At 46.1% G+C, this 19,852-nt stretch overlaps 1 protein-coding gene across 1 annotated transcript in view; it reads right to left on the reverse strand.

Annotated features, from left to right (window-relative positions):
* Window positions 1-1,439: 1,439 nt before the first annotated feature.
* Znfx1 (zinc finger NFX1-type containing 1) overlaps window positions 1,440-19,852 on the reverse strand; it is a 39,862-nt gene continuing 21,449 nt past the window's right edge. Inside the window, exons 7-14 of the mRNA XM_059261939.1 lie at window positions 13,745-13,859; window positions 11,061-11,308; window positions 9,591-9,730; window positions 8,637-8,791; window positions 7,861-8,006; window positions 6,489-6,599; window positions 6,118-6,213; window positions 1,440-4,827 (exon numbers count right to left, since the gene is read on the reverse strand). Coding sequence (XP_059117922.1) covers window positions 2,386-4,827; window positions 6,118-6,213; window positions 6,489-6,599; window positions 7,861-8,006; window positions 8,637-8,791; window positions 9,591-9,730; window positions 11,061-11,308; window positions 13,745-13,859 — 3,453 coding nt within the window. The 3' untranslated portion in view covers window positions 1,440-2,385. The remainder of the gene's footprint in view (window positions 4,828-6,117; window positions 6,214-6,488; window positions 6,600-7,860; window positions 8,007-8,636; window positions 8,792-9,590; window positions 9,731-11,060; window positions 11,309-13,744; window positions 13,860-19,852) is intronic.

Below are 19,852 nucleotides of genomic sequence, written 5' to 3' on the forward strand. Positions count from 1 at the left end.
AACCACGAATCAGATGCAAACAGCAAGAGGCTTTATTCCGGAACACGGGTACCCGGGGCGACACAGTCTCTCAAGAAGCTCAAGGGACTGGCGCGCCCACGGGCTGGAGCAGAGGGTTTTTATAGGGTCGGGCAGCCGAAGCTCGGGCAAGAAGCCTGGTTACAGGGTTTTGATTGGATGATGCAAATGAGGCCAGGTTCTGATTGGATGATTCAAATGAGGCCAGGTTCAAACCCAGGTCAGCTCGTGGTTTCTCCCCGAGCTCGCCACGCCTAGCTCTTGTCTAAGGTACAGGGTGTTTTTCTGACCTTTTAGTTCCTCGCTCTGGGGCCAGGTGGCTAACCATGAATGTTCTGTTTATCCCATGTCCGTTAACTGAACTCCTCAGTACCTCTCAGGCTTTATTCAAAAACAGCTGAGCTAAGCTATGTTAGGCGGGGAGGCTGGGGGTCTTTCACTATTCAGACCTCAAACTTGTAACTCTCTAGATTGCTTGATTACAGGTATATGCTGCCCTGCCTGGATGTGGCTCCCTTCCTGATAAGCATTTTTTTTTTCTTTTGGTTTTTTGAGACAGGGTTTCTCTGTGTAGCTTTGCGCCTTTCCTGGAACTTACTTGGTAGCCCAGGCTGGCCTCGAACTCACAGAGATCCATCTAGCTCTGCCTCCCGAGTGCTGGGATTAAAGGCGAGCACCACCACGAGCACCACCACCGCCCGGCCTAATAAGCATTCTTATGACATATCAAATGCAAGAAGTCCATTTTGAGTTCGGACTCCCTCCCCTCAGTTTAAAAAAGAACAGTTCTCCAGCCAGACATACTCTGGTCTTAAAAGTCTGTTCAGAACCACTGAGCTCACTCACACTTGCCAACATAGGGTTCTGTTTAGAAAATCAAGGCTCAACCTGGTGCTGGGCTGTAGTTCAGATGAGACTGCCTTTGGCAGAAAGATCCCCATGTTGAGTGCCAGGTGCAGGGGACAAGTGAGAAGGCTCAGCCAGTAAAGGCAAGGCTGGTGACCTGAGCTCCATCCTGGGGACCCACACAGTAGAAAGCCAACTCCTTCCAGCTCTCCTCTGACCTCCACACATGCAGCCAACCACAAGCCATATATAAATGTGTTCTAAAGAGCCAAGTGCAGACCTCTATTAGCAATATGCATGGATATGTAGATTCTCTCAGGGAACTCATGAGATATTTGCTGTAGGCTGACCAATGTCTTACCATGGGTCAGATCTGGCTCATCAGCTAAATGATCCCCACTACAAAAAACGATGCATGCCTCACCATAGACAGTACCCTACCCACAGTTCTCTGGCCACCCAAGTTGCTACTGAAAGTTAGGAAGACAGACTGGGGTGGTAGTGGAACCTAACTGAAGCCCTAGGTTCATCAGTTACCAATACAGTAAAAAAACAAGCACAGATAGAGCCCAAAGGTTTTTTCAATCAGTGTTTTTATTAATTGGCTTTATAGGCTAAAGTGCATAGTAAAGACAAAAAAAGGAAATGCATACATAAGAAAGGGGCTTTTCTGGCCAACATTAGAAAGGACCTGAGATGCCTAAATCTGTTCTAAGGAACACTGGACAGAGATGCAGATGCAGGCCATGGGCCTGGGGCGGCCAGGGCCTGCAGAAGCTGCTGGGATGCTAACCCTGCCCAGGCCAAGGCTGAAAGGGAGGGTTCCCGGATGAAGACTTCCAGGAGGTGCTGTAGACACTGAATGTGCAGATGGCACCACCACTGAACCTCCCCTACAGAGGTCAAGACACACCCCTCCCTCCCCCTCCTCCACCCCTGCTCTTTGAGTGCAGGTTTCAGGAGGGTGCAGGGGTCACTCAGCCTGTGCCTGCCGTGGAAGCCCCACCCCCACCCCACTGGGGATGGTGACTGTAACTGGGTCAAAAGGAGTTGGTGAGTGTCTGTCACAGGCCTCCATCTCCAGGAGGGCGGGAGCCCGAGGAGTAGGGTGCCAGGATTCTGTGCTCCTTGGGTAAGTGGTTCCTAAAGTTCTGGGCCGCTGTTATTACAATGGAAGTTAGTCTGCAAGTTAAGGCCTGACCATGAGAAGCAGTGCACCCTGGGAGCATGCAGAAGTGCTGACCATGCCAGGATCCAGTTACCCTAATAGCCCCGGGTGGAGGCCAGATGCTCCCAGGAGTCCCACTTGATACAGGAGAGGAGGTGAGAAGTGTGGGCTCTGCTCAGTGCTGGAGGTAAAGTGCTTACTCTAGCGCAGGGGTACATCTAGAATCACGTGGGCAAGCCCTAAAAGTGGATCCTTAAACAAGAGTGAAGACTAAAGGACACAAACTGTTTCCTCCCTAGGGAGCCAACCCTGGCTCTGAGGTTGCAGGGCAAAAGGCCTTGGGGTGCCATCTTCTACATCATCCTGCGGATCTCCTCAAAGTTCATCAGGTTGTTGGCTGTGTCTGACCAGGCAGGGTGCTGGGCTCCATCCATCTCCGGGGCTAGCTGGTTGCTCCTCTCCAGAGTATGATTCTCACCACCAATCACCTCCTGGCACTCAGGACAGGTGGCCCTCTGCATGGCTCCCCCACACTCAGTGATCACATAGATGTGGCCGTTGGGGCACTTGAACCAATGGCCACGAGGAACACCCAAGGCCGTGACAATCTGTACCCGTTCTTCCTCTGAGATGCCCAGGCCAGAGCAGGGAAGGGTGGTTTTCAGGGCATCCATCTTTTTCTGCACCAGCTGCTCATCTTCCTGCGTGAACTTACATGTCTTTTCAAGAATATTCCGGATGCTGGAGACCTCTTTTGCTATACTGCCTCTCACCTTCTCCTCTGCCATCTTGCAGCGCATCAGGAGGGTCACCAGATAGGTGAGCCTCTGGATTTCACTCTGGAGGTCGCTCAGTTCCTGGCTACTGAAGCTCAGGCGCTTCCTGGCCAGCCACTCATGGACCTGGTCGAGTCGAGTCCTCACTCTCTGACGTTCTAAGTAATGGACCTTTTCCAGGGATCCTTCCAGGTTGACCAAGTGGTCGTAGAAGGTGATGGAATTTTCCACAAGGCCCAGGTCCTTCACTGATAGGTTTTGCTGGGCCAGCTTCTCTGTGAGCATCAGGAATTCTTCAGGACGCAGCTGTTGGAAGAGAGTCTTGCTCTCTAGCAGCGCCTGAAGTTGTTCCTGGCTGGCTGCAATCTCCCCTGCAGAGCCCTGGATCTTTTCCTTGACGATTTCTATCTCTTCCAGTCGCTGTTTGATGCTGGTTCCATACCTCAGGTTTTTTCGGATGGGTACCTGGCAGATGGGGCAGACCTTCAACCTGATGGCAACTTCATCATCTTTCTGCTCATTCATGTAGCGGTCCAAAGCTTGCACCTCGAAGATGTGACTGCAGTCTTCCAGCTGCACAAAGCGGGCATCAGGCTCATCTTCAAAGCCAAAAAAGATTTGGGTGACCTCATCCAGTTGGCAGACACGGCACTTCTTGGGACATGGCTCCCCACACAGACCAATGCAAGGGTGGCCGCAAGCCAGCAGCTTAGTACAAGGCACGTAGCACGGGGGCCGGTTGCAGGGCTCTGAGCAGAGTTTGGTGCACTGGTAGTGCTGGCAGCGCCAGACACAGGGCTCCACGCAGGGGCTGCACAGCTCCCCACACTTCTTCTTGCACTGGCTGTGGACACAGCGGTTCTGACATGTACGCTGGCAGGGTGGGCACTCACCGATGCAGGGCTCCTGGCACTTGTGTGAGCAGATAAGCAGGCGCTTGCAGGGCTGCTGACAGCGCTCATGGAAGCGCCCTTCAAAGCAACTGTGACAGGAGCCTGGGCAAGGATGGCCACAGTCTAGGATGGTGCCACACTTGGTGCTGCACTTGACGGTCAGACCGTGTTTCAGATCTTCCACATGGCCACACTTCACCTGTTGACTGTGCCCGCACCTCAGTTTTACAGTGACCTTTTCTGGACACAGCCGCACGCAATCCTCCCCACACAGGTAGCTGCATCTGTGGCCACATCTTAGTACTTTGGGGCAAGGCTCCTGGCAGCAAAAATCTGACTCTGGCATTGAACAAGGGACCATCTGTTTGTGACCACACCGAAGGATGATTTTGGGCACTTTGACCTGGCAAGACTGACACTCCTGGAAGCAAACCAGTGGGCACCGGTGCCCATCTGGGCAGATGACTTTCTGGCATGGCTTCATGCACTGGAACTCCTTGTGGGAGGAGTCATACGGGTGGCAGGCACGTGTGCACACATGCCCACAGGCCAACCGGAACTCACAGGGCAGGATGCAGCCTCCTTCTGGCACTTGCTGGAAGTCAGAAGCTTTGGATACAAGGGTGTGGGTTTCAGGGTGGTTCTGGCAGCAGAGGCGGAGGGCTGGGCCTATTTGGTGGTTCTCTCGAAGGGTGTGAATGATCTTGCTCCACAAGGGCACCTTGGCAAGCATCTGCATGTTCCCAATGCAGTACATCCCTTTTTTGGCCCGAGACAAGGCTACGCAGATGCGGTTGGGGATCTGGAGGAAGCCCACCTTGCCCTCTGGGTTGCTCCGCACTAGAGAGAGGAGGATGATGTCATTCTCTTCCCCTTGGTACTTGTCCACCACATGGACCTTGATGCCAGCAAATGTCTTGACAGGCATGAGTTTGCGCAAGCAGAAGAGCTGCCCTGTGTAAGTGGTGAGGATGGTGATCTGGGAGGGCAGGTACTCCTGGCACAGGAAGTACTGGCACAGCTCCACCACAAAGTGTGCCTCGTGCTGGTTCTGGTGGCTTTTGCCTTCTTGGATCTCCTGTTCAGGAAAGTTGTGCTCCACAAAGAAAAGGTTGGAGGAGACCCCCTGAAAAGCAAGGGGACATGTCAGAGACGCCCTTGTGGCACACTTCCCTTCCCTTCAGCACTGGGACTGAACCCAGAGCCTCACACATACTAAGCTGGTGCTGTACCTCTAAGCTACACCAAGCTCTTGGCACTTCTTCTTGTCTTACGGACACTGACCGCTGACCCTCAGGAAGAGACTGTGCTTTTTGTACCCTCCACCTTACAACCTGCTGAAGTTGGTCACGTGCTTTATCTAGGCATGGAGCTAGAGAATAATTAGGCCTATTTTAGTTTTCCAAGTATCTAATCACCTGCCATGGCCGAGGCAACAGACAGTAGCTGTGATATTCAGAAGCAGCTGATGTGCTGACTGCCGCACAGGCCCCTCCACACAGCTGGAGATGGGTGGAGTCGCCATTCTTACTGCACAGAACACCATGACACCTGCATCTCTTGCCTCACTTGCCCAAGTTCAGACAGCTACCAAGTGTCAAAACTGATTTAAACAGGTCAAGATCCCGTTTCTGTCCTATTCCTTCCTAAGGCTCAGCAGTCCTTAACTAGCTCTGCTTCTCCTTCTCTTTACAGATTAGATCGTATTATATATATATATGATATCATATATAGAGAGAGTTTCGTTTTTTTCAAGACAGGGTTTCTCTGTGTAACAGTTCTGACTGTCTTGGAACTAGCTTTATAGACCAGGCTGGCCTTAAACTCAAGAGATAGGCCTACCTCTGCCTCCTGAGTGCTGGTTTTAAAAACATGCACCACCACTGCCCAACTCAGATTCTAATTTTATTTTTAATTTGTGTGTGTGTGTGTGTGTGTGTGTGTGTGTGTGTGTGTGTCTGTCTGTCTGTCTGTCTCCATATGTGGGTATGTGCACCTGAGTGTGGTGAAGATCAGAAGATGCAGAGAGGCCCAGAGATGATCAGTGTTGGAGCCCCTGGAACTGGAGTTAGAGGCTGTGAGGTCCCCAGTGTGGGTGCTGGGAACTGAACTTTAGTCCTCTGCAAAAGAGGTACATGTTTTGTTTTGTTTTTAATTACACAAAGTCTCTTTATTATATAGCTCTTGCTGTCCTGGAACTCATTATGTAGACCAGGCTGACCTCAAAGTCACAGAGATCCACCTGCCTCTGTCTTCCAAGTGCTGGGATTAAAGGTGAACACCACCATGCTGGCTTCAGTTCACGCTCGAAGCACTGAGCCATCTCTCCAGCCCCTCTACTACTTTCAAAAGCCTTTATTTCTTCCCAAGGAAAGGAAACCTCCTAAGCTGCTGACACCAGGTAGGACAGACTGACCTTAATCTGCTCATACTTGAGAACAGAGGGATGATTCTCCAGATCCTGGTAAATGTGGGGGGTCAAAAGACGGGCAATTTCAGGACGCATGCGGTGCTGAAACAACAGACGTCATTAGCAACAAGAGCAAGACAAAGGGCCGTTTCTCTGGGAGTGCAGTACCAGCAGGAAACCTACAGAGCAGCCACTGAAGAGCAACTGGGAGGAAGGATGATACAAGCGGCTAGGTCCCGCAAAGCAGGGGACCTTGCAGGGGTTGAAACAGTACTTCTGATGGGCTACTTCAGGTAAGCCAGCTCTTAACTGCTGGCAGGTGGCACACACCCAGGAACCTTCTAGCTGTCTGTAGCAACACAAACCCCATAGCTCACCTGGTGATTCAGACGGACGAAGGGGATGTTCACTTTTACCAGCCGCTCAAACAGGGACACCTCAAGGTTGAAGTTCTTGGCCAGATCATACACGTTAGCACTGGGGCGCAGCTGGGGAGAGAAACATGGCTGGGAGTTATCTGCTGCAACACACTTATCACCCCGCAGTGTGCGTTTCAAGCACGTGCTGTTGAAAGGCGGTGCTGACAGGTTAAGGATTAACAGGAGAGGACTGTGAAGACCCCAAGATGATGTAATGGAGAGCCCAGGGGTGGGAATTCTTTAGGCCTCTGAACAGTGACATCTGAGTCGCCAGTCATTCATTCATTTGAAAAGAAAGCCATGAAAGGGGACAGGAAGGACAGTGGATGGGAGCCCTGAGAGAATGGGGTGAGCCACAGCCAGCCCACTCTTGTTTCTGAGATGGTCTTGCTTTGCAGCAGCTTCTAGGTCAGCATGCATATCCCTAAAATCCCATACTTGGAAGTTGGAGGCAAGGGTCAGGAGAATAAAGCCATCCTCAGCTACCAATCAAATTCAAGGCTAGCCTGGGCTACATGAGACCATCTCAAAACCAAAGAAGCTTGATTTTTGACATCAAGAGCAGTGGGAAGCCCCTGAGGGCTTTAAGAGTGCCATGCTCTCATTGCCTGGGATTTTGAGGTTTTGGTTCTTCTGAGGCAGGTGTGTCAGTATGTAGCACAAGCTGGCCATGCCTGGCTAATTTACTTCTTGGGTTTTTTTAAATTCACTTTGGTTCTTTTTCAGGAGACAGGCCAGCAGGTAGCAAAAATGGAAGTAAAAGACTAAAGAACTTTCTATGCAATTGTCCATGGTGAGGGCTGGAGAGGTGGCTCTATGGTTAGAACACTGGCTGCTCTTACAGAGGATCCAAATTCACTTCCTAGCACCCATGCAGCAGCTCACAACTGACTGTAACTGAAGTCCGGTGCCCTCTTCTGGCCTCCACAGACACTGTAGGTGTGTGGTGCACTGACACACACGCAGGCAGACACAAAGCATCCACCACATACTTGAAAACACTGTTTACATAAAAAATTTTAAAGGCATGGTAAACTTGAACTAAGCAAGGTGTACAGTTCTATAATCCCAGCAGTCTGAGGCAGGAGGATTACAAGTTTGAGGCCAACCTAGTCTGTATGGCTCCCAGGGTAGAAGGCCTGCCTAGCATGTGTGGCCCTGGGTGCAATCTCCAGTAGTGGCATTGGAGAGGAAAATAACAGGGGATTCAAGGAAGAGAATAAGCACAGGAAGTCACCAATCAGCTTGAGGACTGTTAAACAGAGAGGCCAGGATCTTCTCTCTCCTGTCTTCCAGAGCACACCCCATCCTCTAGGAATTCTTGCTTTACCTGCTGGTGGTCCCCAATCAGAATGAGATGCTGGCAAGCTTTGCTCAGCGTGGCAATGGTGTGGGCCTCAAGAACCTCAGCAGCCTCTTCTACAATGACGATCCGAGGCTCCACCTGCTGAAGGATCTGGCGGTACTTGGCAGCACCTCAAATCAGGAAAGATGAGAGAGGCTCCTTTGAGGTGGGGCACAGAACCCACAGGGCTACCTCTTGTCCACCTTTCCTGGGCTGGCAGACCACTAAGCCCTCCTGCTCATCTGGGACTAGAATGGCTACTGAGGGAGAGGGGGCACTGAGGGAGGGTGGGCACTGAGGGAGAGGGTGGGCACCGAGGGAGGGGGGGCACCGAGGGACAGGGTGGGCACCAAGGGAGGGGGGGCACCGAGGGAGGGGGGGCACCGAGGGAGGGGGAACACTGAGGGAGAGGGTGGGCGCCGAGGGAGGGTGGGCGCCGAGGGAGGGGGGGCACCGAGGGAGGGGGAACACTGAGGGAGAGGGTGGGCGCCGAGGGAGGGTGGGCGCCGAGGGAGGGGGGGGCACCGAGGGAGGGGGGCACTGAGGGAGGGGGGGCACCGAGGGTACTGAATGGTCCTGAGCTTTATGCTTGTTTGTTATTGTTTTGAGTTTTAAGCTCTGCAGCAACAAACAGGAAAACATCACCAAGAGTTCCCAAGACAAGGGTGGTTTGCAACACTCTCACCATATTTTTCTTCATCTGATGGGATCTGGACACCAAGGTGAACTTGGCTTGAACAGGTCAATCCCCCGCTTCCTACCTGTGGTTGTCATGCCCACAACCTGGGCATCTTTAAGGATGTGCAGGTCCTCCTGGACTCTCAGCTCGGCCATTCTTTCTGCTGAGGTGCGGTACTGGCGTTCATAGCTGAGGATCCTCCGGCGAGTATCAGCTTGGTACATCTGCAGCCATAGCCTGGAGAAGGAAGAAGCAGGGAAAGGAAGCCTTGCTTTTGTAAGTGTGTTTGAGCAAATGATGGGCCAGTTCCTGAAGTGAATCCTAAAACCCTACAGAGTCAACAGGCCAGGCAGGGAGAATGAGAGATGCAGAATTACAGAAAACAAGAGTCTAAAATGGCTGGGCGGTGGTGGGCACACCTTTAATCAGCACTTGGGAGGCAGAGGCTGAGGCAGCCAGGGCTACACAGTGAAACTCTGTCTCAAAAAACCAAAACAAACAAAAACAAAAACCAAGAAGCTGTGCTCATTGCATGAGTTGGCTGTTTGAAACCTGGGGCCTATGCAGGGTCCCTTGGCTCGGCCTGGGAGGAGGGGACTGGACCTACCTGGACTGAGTCTACCAGGTTGATCTCAGTCTGTGGGGAAGGCTTTGCCCTGGAGGAGATGGGAATGGGGGGCGGGCTGGGGGGAAGGTGAGGGGAGCGGGAGGGGGAGAACAAGGGAATCTGTGGCTGATATGTAGAACTGAATTGTATTGCAAAATAAAAATTTAAAAAAAAAAAAACAAAAAAAACAAGCAGCATCTAAAATGCCCCATAAAAGATGTTGCGAGTCATCAGGAGGCAGGAAGGAAGTCCAGGCTGGCAGAGGGTACAGAGACACAGCTCTGCTGTCAAAGCTTCCCAGTGGCTCTCTACTTCTCACCTGAGCTGTAGGAGGTCCTGCCCAACCTGACCCATTCCCCATTTTAGGAACAGAAAGAAATTCTGTGGGAAATGATACAGACCACCTAGGCTTGGGCACCGTACCCGTACCTGTAAAGCTGCCAGCGAGTATTCAGGTCCAGCTGCCAGATGTCTTCGATGGCATCGGCCTCAGCCTCAGTCATGGTGTTCAGTTTGCGAAGCTCAGTTTTCACTTTCCTCTTCATTTTCTTTCTCTGGTTACGCTGGGTCTGTAGACATCAATATCAGGCTGTGAGCAGAGGTCCCCAGCACAGAAGCAAAGGAGTTACCACCCCCAGCGAACTTCGTCTAATTCTCTCAACAGTTACTCCATCATGAGAAGCTGAACGAAGACTCTAGAACCAGCCTGGGCCACAAACCTATCTTCTCTCTTCTTAGGCAGTGTGACCTAGGGTGCTGGCTGCCAACTTGGCAATGTAAGGAACCCTGAGAAGGACCTCCACTGGCCAGCAATGGCTGTCACTGCCCATCTTACACACACTGTCTCAGATACCATCACAACATTTTCTAACAGGTATGTTTGTGCCATCCCCTCTCCTTCCCTTCCCCTGTTACTCCATCTGAACTCACTTTGACTACTGTCTGTTTCTCTTTCTAAAATGGATGTGTGTCTAAAATCACAGCAGAGGGGATTGGGCTTTTGGTGAATGTTGCCTAGAAGCAGGTGCTTAATACTGGGCTTGCCATAGGCCAGCTACAATGGTCCGATGCACTCACAGTATCTTAAGAGAAAGCACTCCCTTCTGGCTCTGTCACTGAATGAGGTTACAAGATTTGATGAAGACTGGTGTGTGAAACAGATGTCACCACACTAAAGCCCCCATCCCAAGTGATTCAAGAGAGAAAAAAAAACCAATACATAGTCTCGAGAACTGGGCTCAGGCCTCTGCACCGCACCCCCCCGCCCCAACTCTGTAAGGCACAGAGCATCAGATGAAAACTACTGCATCCCAATTGTCCTCCAGAGACCTTCATTCTCAGTAAGGGTTTCAAACTGGTATTTGGAGTAGCCAGTCTCCTGCTGTAGCACATAGTAAATGCTTAACCATGGGGAAAGCTGACACATGACTCACACTCACACACTCCTGCTCTAAGGTAAGTGCCAGATTCCAGGGTGACTGAAGGTTGAAGCCTGCTCTCCTGGTTTACTTTCATCTCTGCATCTGCACTGGCTGCTCAGACAATGTGGGTTGTCTGAGAAGGTACATGGAAGAATGAAGTACTGACACCATGGTGTGACGCCATGTGCCACATTCTTCTGAAGACTTCCGAGAGGCACCTGGCACCTGCTTCTTGTCTAAGTTCTTAGTTCTTGTGGGCCCCTCTGACTGACCACAGCTTTCCTACCCTCATGTTAGGTGTAAGATGGTCCATCTGCCCGCCCACCCGCCCACTGTGAGGATGAAGTGAAGTAACAGTAGTAACAGTAGTGGTCCAACCCTCCAGTGCCTGTCTCGGCAGGACCTGACCTAAGTCTTCTTGGTAAACCTGACTCCTCTTCCCATTCTGGGCCTTAGGGAAGGAAGGAAGGAAGTTTACCTCCCACTCTTCTGTGTCTTGCTCCTGTCCAGACGTGGTTCCAGACCCATAGTGGTCTAGTCTCATGGCCAAAAGCAGTTTAGCCAACTCCTGGTCCGCCACATTCTCTTCCTTCTTTCTTCGTCGGGGTCTCACCACCTCTTCCTCTTCAATCACTCGGTCTGCTTGAATCAGGTCGGCTTCCTCTGCAATCTCGATCAGGGAACCTTCCTCTTCCCCTTCCTCCTCCTCTTCCCCTTCTGCCTGGGCTAAGAAAGGAAGCAGGTGGGACAGGGGCACCTATAAGAGCTCACACACAAGACAGTTTCATGGCAATAAGCAGTCCTGGGAAGGGAAGTGAGAGGAATGCCAGGAACAGAGACTTAACAGTTTTTGTATGTTTGTTACACTTTATGATTGTTTAAAAATAATATAAAAGGCTTTTTTTTTTCTTCTTTTTGGAGACAGAGTTTCATTGTGTAGTCCTGGAACTTGCTATGAAAACCAGGCTGGCCTCGAGCTGCTAGAGATCCACCTGCCTCTGCCTCCTTAGTGCTGGAATTAAAGGTGTGCACCACCAGGCCCAGCCAAAAATGCCTTTTAAGAAAGGTTTTACTCTATCATATATACAAATGAGGATAAGTACAAATAAAATATAAGTGTGAAAATCATTTATTTTTAATGTATATGGATTTTTTGCTTGCATGTATGTCTGTATACCACAAGTGTGTCTGCTGTTGCTGTTCAATCCTCCAGGGCTAGATAAAGTGAACCCTCTGTAAAAGCAACCAATGATCTTAAGTGCTGAGCCCTCTCCAGCCTCTCACTCTGCAGTTTTTGTTTCTTCTTTGAGATGGTCTTGCTATACAGCCTAGGTTGGCCTCTAATTCCTGAGGGCTGGGATCATAATTGTGCATAACCATATGTTAAGTCCTCTGGTTTTTTAAATTGACTTTTATTATTATCTGTGTGTGTGTGTGTGTGTGTGTGTGTGTGTGTGTGTGTGTGTATGTGTGTGTGTGTATGTTGAGAAAAGTTCTCACACAGACCAAGCTAGCTTTGAAGTTGTTATACAGTTGGGTTTTTTGAAAAAGCATTTCTCAACAGCCCTGCCTATCCTAGAACTCACTATATAGACCAGGCTAGCTTTGAACTCACAAGGATCTGTCTGCTTTTGCCTACCTAGAGCTGGGATTAAAGGCGTGTGTCACTATGCCTGGCTTGAAGTTGTTCTATAGTTGAGGATGACCTTGAACTTCTGATCCTCCTGCCTCTGCCTCCTGAGTCCTGGGATTACAGGCATGTGCCACCATGTCCAGTGTCAGAGGTGCTGAGGATGGAGCCTACAGCTTTTGCACGCTAGGCAAGCAATCGACTGAGCTACAGCTCCTGCTTTAACTCCCCGGTTTCTGACAAGCACTTCCATGTTCATTCTGAACAACAGTATTCTTTAATTTGTAGTGCGCCTGTTCAGTGTATGGCTTTCCTGTGAACTCTTTTGCTGACTGGCTCAGATTTGTTAAGTATGGGCACTGCATGTGAGTCATGTGGTTCTGGCTTTCACTGCACTCTAGCTTGCTACAAGCTGCAGGAAGATGAAATAGAGATTCAGCCATATATGATAAAGCTATTCCTGGAAGAATCAAGGAATTCTTCAGAGAAAAAGGCCAAATCTCAGGGAGTATTTGGTGTTATTCGGCTTTTAATATATCAGTTGTTTCCTGCTATGAATTTGTGTGCTCTCATAATTTCCCCAAGAACTTATAACAGTGTGGATGGATCATTCCTTGGGCATATATATTTAAAGTACTTGGATAAGGTCACATAGACAAGACTTGCGGCCTCCTGGTGTCCTGCTCCCTTTGTAGAATTTGAATTGGATATCTGCCTTCTGCAAATATCCCCTTTAGCTAGCATCCAAAGATAGAGCCAGCTCCAAATAAAGCATCCAAAGACAAGCTGACACATAGAATAGCTGGTCAGACCACCCACTAGGTGCCTGAATCCCCTGAATTAAGGTAAACACCCTTATGAAGACATTGCTGGTCTCCTAGGCCAAGCACCTGTCTCCTAGGTGCATAGCTTTGCTCCTTGTACAAATCAAGCTCATATCTCCCCTCCTTTCACATCTCTAGAGCAATATTTTAGAACAAAAGGGTTTTCTTCATACCAGGTACTTCAAGCTATGATTACAAATTGACTCCTCCCCTACTCTGTCAGAAAACAGCGGCATAGGAAAATAGAGGCAGTTTTATTTTAGTGACTTATAGACGTTTTTACCTAACCACCTGTAAGATTGTAGTTTGAGCACGTTTATGACAGACTTGTAACATTTCACCTAACCACTTATAAGAAAATATTTTGAGCATATAAATTCCCTTTCTGATTTATTCCAGCCCTTATCTGACCCCACCTCCTCTATTCACCCCCCTTTTGGGTTGCAAATGAAGCTGACCATGGCAGCTCAGGGGGGACCTTGAAAGTCTCGAATTGTACTGTGAAAGAGTTACTGTGGGTGAGGCTGTAGACCGGTTCTCTAGAGGACTGGCGGAATTTGGGGTGGCAGAGGAATAAAGTGGATGGATGAAAGAGCTCCGTATACTTAGATTCTTTTCCCTCAGATTATTTGCACCGTTAGCAGCATCTTTTCTGGACCCCTGTGAAGTTTCTGTTACCAGCTGAAGGTGTGCTGGGTCATATCTTACCTGTGCTCTCAGGTCCTGCTGGAGGAGTGCTCTGAGTGAGAGAACCCACACCAAGTCCCAGCCATTCAAGCATCATGGAATGCTTCAAGGGCTGGACACAGACCCAGTCAGCATCCTGTGAAGGAAGAATTGTCAGTCATGAGAATTCTGTGACAACCAGTATGAAGACAGTGTCTCCTCAAAGATTTAAAATTCTTTCCTGCCGGGCAGTGGTGGTACACACCTTTAATCCCTAGCACTTGGGATGCAGAGGCAGATCTCCGAGTTAGAGGCCAGCCTGGTCTACAGAGTGAGTTCCACGACAGCCAGAAATACATAGAGAAACCCCATCTCAGGAAAAAAAAAAAAAATTCCTGAGGGCAAATCTCAAGAGCAGGTTCTTGCTTGGTTTGTATGAAGTCCTGGGTTCTAATCCAAGCATAGAAAATCTAAACCCGAATCTTAAGGTACAGAGGCTTCTAGGTTGCTGATACATATCTGTGATTGGGAGATTGAGGCAGAGGGATCAGAGGCATAAAGGCCAGCCTCAGCTATATAGTGAGTTTGAGACCAACATGGGCTACCTGTGTCCTTGTCTTAAAAGAAAAAAAATAATAAAATGAAATGTGGAGGCTACAAACCTGGATCATTTAATACCATTTACACAAAATGTTAAAATCCAAATATCTAGCCTGTCCTGACAAGTCAAGAGAACCTTGGCAACAAACCTTTGTACCAAATGGCAGTGGGCAGCTAGAGCTGAGCTGTACCATGCAGGTGGCCACAGGCCTCTCGGTCCTTCTGTTTCCCATCAAGCCCAGTGAGACAAGGCCAGCCACCTTGCTGAGACAGTCTTCAGAACTCCTGGCAGTGTAATTACACACTGGCTCACTTGGGATCACATTGGCACAAACCCCACATTCAGTATATGCCCCTCTCTTGTCAACTACCAAGTCTGTGAGACTTCAAGGAACAATGGCAACAGAATGCCCCTTCCTTCTGGAGTATGCAGAAGGTGTGGTAAGGGAAAACACTGGACCAACGAATGTAGATCAACAAGGGACAGGCAAGGTAATCCTTTGCCTCGGTCTTTGGGAAACTCCCAGAGGGGCCTCAGGCAGGCCCCCACAGTAAATCCAGTTCAAACCTTTCCTGCAGTTGTAGAGGAAACCCCTACTCAGAGCAATTAAATAACCAAATGCCTATTGGAATAAATCATGCTGGTTGGGATGACGAAACAGAGAGAATAGAAAATTCAGGAAAAAACATAAAGAAAATTTTTTGGCAAACTTCTATAAATGAACAAAGACCAAAAGTAACAATAAAAATAAATGGTGTTTTGTTGTCTGGTCTGGTAGACACAGGTGCGGACGTTACCAATTGCACCAGAATTTTGGCATCCAACTTGGCCTCTTCAGGAGGTAAACGTTCAACTGTTAGGAACTGGAATATTATCTCAAGTGAAAGAGAGTGCAAGGTGGCTCGAATGTATAGGTCCAGAAGGACAGAGAGGAAAATTAAAACCATATGTGGCTAACATAGCTATGAACCTATGGGGTCGAGACCTGTTGCAACAATGGAATACTCAGATTAACATCCCTCCAGTCTCAGAAACAAATCATAAACTAGCACATGTTTCTGAGAGAAATATTAGAAGATATTATTCTAATGAGTGGTCACCAGTCATCCATATTACACAAGAACAGGGCACAACAACTGATGATCTCCCAAAGACACCAACAGCTCTACCTTTAAAATGGTTAACAGACAAGCCTGTTCAGGATTGGCCTTGAACAACAGAGAAACTCAGGCTTTAGAAGAGCTGGTAGAAGAACAGTTAAATGCTTAGCATATTGAAGAATCAACCAGCCCTTGGAATTCTCCTGTATTTGTTATTAAAAAGAAATCTGGTAAATGGGAGAATGGTAACAGACCTTAGAGCAATTAACAAAGTAATTCAGCCGATGGGCTCTCTACAATCTGGAATTCCTTTGCCTACTCTGTTACCAAAAGGATGGCCTCTCATAGTTATTGATTTAAAAGACTGTTTCTTTTCAATACCCTTACAAGAAAAAGACAGAGAAAGATTTGCTTTCACAGTGCCTACTTATAATAATTCTCAACCGGTTAAAAGATTTCAATGGAGGGTCCTCCCACAGGAAATGTTGAATAGCCCAACTCTGTGACAATATTTTGTACAACAGCCATTGGAAGTGATACATAAAAAATTTCCTAAATCTATAATTTATCATTATATGGATGATATTTTACTAGCTGACTCAAATGCAGATACTTTAGAAAGAATGTTTGAAAAAGTAAAGAAAATTTTGCCTTGCTGGGGATTACAAATTGCCCCTGAAAAGATACAAAGAGGAGATTCTCTTAATTATTTAGGATATAAAATAGAGCTACAAAAAATTAGACCCCAAAAGGTGCAAATTAGGAGAGATCGGCTACAGACACTTAATGATTTTCAAAGATTATTTGGAGACATTTCTCATCTACAAACTATTGTTGGGGTAAAAAATGATGAACTGAATAATTTGTTCAAAACCTTACAAGGTGACAAGGACTTAAATAGTCCAAGAGAATTATCACCGGAAGCTGAGAAAGAATTGGCCTTGGTAGAAAAGAAAGTACATGAAGGGCACATGGATCGTATTGATCCAAAGCTAGATTGCATTTTGGTTATTTTTACCTTCTAGGCATTCTCCTACAGGAATATTAATGCAGAAAGAAGATATTATATTGGAATGGATATTTTTACCAAATAAACTGAATAAAAAATTAAAAACTTATGTGGAAAAAAATCTCTGACTTGATTTGGAAAGGAAAATTGAGACTTCGTCAATTAGCAGGAATAGACCCAGCAGAAATTGTTGTACCTTTAACTAAGGAGGATATTGAAAAATTATGGACAGAAAGTGAACCTTGGCAAAGAGCTTGCAGTAATTTTTTGGGAGAAATTAACAGCAAATATCCCAAAAGTGATAGAATTGATCTTATAAAGAGAGCTGATTGGATCTTGCCTCGAATTGTACGGGGAAAAACCCATATCTGGAGTTCGTACATTTTATACAGATGCCAACAAACAAGGAAAGGCAGGTTACAAATCAGAAAATTTAAGTAAAGTGGTTCAAAGCCCTTATAATTCAGTTCAAAAATCAGAATTGTATGCTATTCTGTTGGTATTAATGGATTTTTCAGAACCTCTCAACATAGTAACTGACTCTCAGTATGCTGAAAGAGTGGTATTACATATTGAGACTGCAGAATTTATCCCTGATGCTTCAGAATTAACTTCTCTATTTATTCAATTACAAGATACAATCAGGAAAAGGAGTCATCCTTTATATATATATAACTCACATCCGATCCCATACTGGTCTGCCAGGCCCTCTAGCACAAGGCAATGATGAGATTGATAAATTATTGATAGGAAATGTGCTGGAGGCCTCAGAACTTCATAAAAAACATCATGTCAACAGTAAAGGTTTAAAAAAGGATTTTTCCATAACCTGGCAACAAGCCAAAGAAATAGTAAAGAAATGTCCTACTTGTTCCTTCTACAATCAAACGCCATTACCAGCAGGATGTAACCCAAAGGGTACTCAGAGGAATGAAATCTGGCAGATGAACGTGTTTCACTTTGCAGAATTTGGAAAATTGAAATATGTACACCATACCATCGATACTTATTCAGGATTTCAATGGGCAACTGCTTTGAGTTCTGAAAAGGCTGATTCTGTAATCACTCATTTGCTAGAAGTTATGGCCATCATGGGTATACCTGCCCAAATCAAAACTGACAATGCTCCATCATATGTCTCTGTTAAAATGAAACAGTTTTTTGCTTATTACAATATAAAGCATATTACAGGTATACCACATAATCCTACAGGTCAAGCAGTTATAGAAAGATCAAACAGAACTCTAAAGGATATGCTAAATAAACAGAAAGGGGTAACAAAATCCCCCAGAAATAGACTGCATAATGTTCTATTAACTTTGAATTTTCTCAATGCCAATGAGAAAGGAACAACAGCTGCAGAGAGACATTGGAAAATAGAAAAAACTACAGAATTAAATCAGCCTATATACTTTAAGGATGTGCTGACCTCAGAATGGAAACCAGGATATGTGTTACATTGGGGACGAGGTTTTGCTTTTGTTTCTATGGGAGAAGATAAGCTGTAGATACCATCAAAATTGATAAAGATTCGATTTGAACAAGAGAGACCTCTTAATTAGAGGAGGTGATAGTTCATCAACCAGCATGACCATCCATTTTAAACTAACTTATACCAATAACACATGCCTTTTCATTTAATCAGATAACTTGCCAAAAAGGAACCTCCCCAAAATTAGTCTTGGGGAAAGGTTTTTGTTTTTGTCTTTTAGGAGAATGAAGGCTAAGGAATCTGAAGAACACTGGATAAATGAGACAACTGAAGAAAAAGGACAAATCATCTATCCCAGGAAACAGACTAAAATGGCCTATTGGCATATCATCTATAAAAAATTTTATAAGTCTTCCTAAATGTTTGTTTCTGCTCTTCTCTAAAGAAATTTAACACTATTGGTCTTCTTGTAGTCCCAGTTCAATTAAAATTTAAAGCTGACTTTGGAGTTGGAGAATGGCTCTCTCGTTCTTTAAACTCAAGCATGTTGTTAAAAGGAAAATACAAACTCCCTGTATCATGCCAGAAGAAAAGAGCCATCTTCTGCTATGGGACAGGAAAAAAACCAAATTAATTAAGGGACTATTCTATTACTAATCTCAACTCTTTGATTCTATTCTGATTCTTTAAACTTTTCTTAAAGTATGAATTTTACATCAAAATTTACAAGATTAATATATATATATATATATACATTTTAAACTTTGTTAAGATATGAATGGTCATATAGAGTACTAACTATCTCTAGAAAAAAGGCTTCAGTTAGCTGCATATATATGTCTTGGTGTTCGAGTCTCTTACCAGTTTTCTGCAGGAAATCACGGCCAGGCCTAACATCAACTGAAGTCTCCAGGAAGAAGATGGGGCCCCACAACAACAACAATTCCACGTGGACAATAATAATATCACTAAGCTGACAAACATCATCTACAGATGAGCTTTGAACTACAAAGTGCTCAGAGCAATATTGAGAAAGCTAGCTGAGATGATCCAGTCTCAAAGACTACTTGAATAAGGACTTGAGATAAACCCTGAACTTTGGCATTATATACAGACTGGATAACGAAAGATATAGTTACCTTTCCTAGAATTTGACAATTAACCTAAAATTTTTCTTTTCAGGATAATGATACCTTCGCCCATACCCAGCAGGAAGTAATTTTAAGAAAACGACGCCCACATTCCCAAGAGGTAGGATGGGAGGTTTTTGGTTGTTTAATGAGTTATAGATATTGTCATTGTTTATGATGGTTGGTTACAAGTTGTTAATTGTTAATGGTCAGGAAAAAAGCTGAACATGGAGATTAGATTCAGAGGTTTTGTTTAAAAAAGAAAGAAAAAAGAAAAAAGAATATAGATATGAGATAGATCACTGAATCTATTCTGAGAAAAAAAGATAAAGAATAATAGGATAAATGGGTAGATCACTGAATCTACACTAAAAAGAAAAAGAGGAAGATATAAAAATGACAAAAGGTAGATTACTGAATCTATTATGAAAAGAAAAAATACTTTTAAAAAAGTTTTAAATAAGTAATGAAAATTTTTTGTCTGCATTTGTCAAATGTTACTGGACTAGACATTGTTTTATATTAATGGAGTTTTTTGTCTGAATCTGTCAAATGTTAATGGACTAGACATCGTTAATGTAATTTTAACTGTGTATATTGTATATACTTATTGGACATAATTTTTCTTGTATTAGTTATAAGCTTTTTTATTTATTTATTTTTTTTGGTTTTTCGAGACAGGGTTTCTCTGTGTAGCTTTGCGCCTTTCCTGGGACTCACTTGGTAGCCCAGGCTGCCCTCGAACTCACAGAGATCCGCCTGGCTCTGCCTCCCGAGTGCTGGGATTAAAGGCGTGCGCCACCACCGCCCAGCTATAAGCTTTTTTAAATTTTAGACAAAAAAGGGGAAATGTGGTGGTATTGTGTTCCCCAAAATAC

This window comes from Peromyscus eremicus, chromosome 4 (genome assembly GCF_949786415.1).
Source record: "Peromyscus eremicus chromosome 4, PerEre_H2_v1, whole genome shotgun sequence".
NCBI lineage: Eukaryota > Metazoa > Chordata > Mammalia > Rodentia > Cricetidae > Peromyscus > Peromyscus eremicus.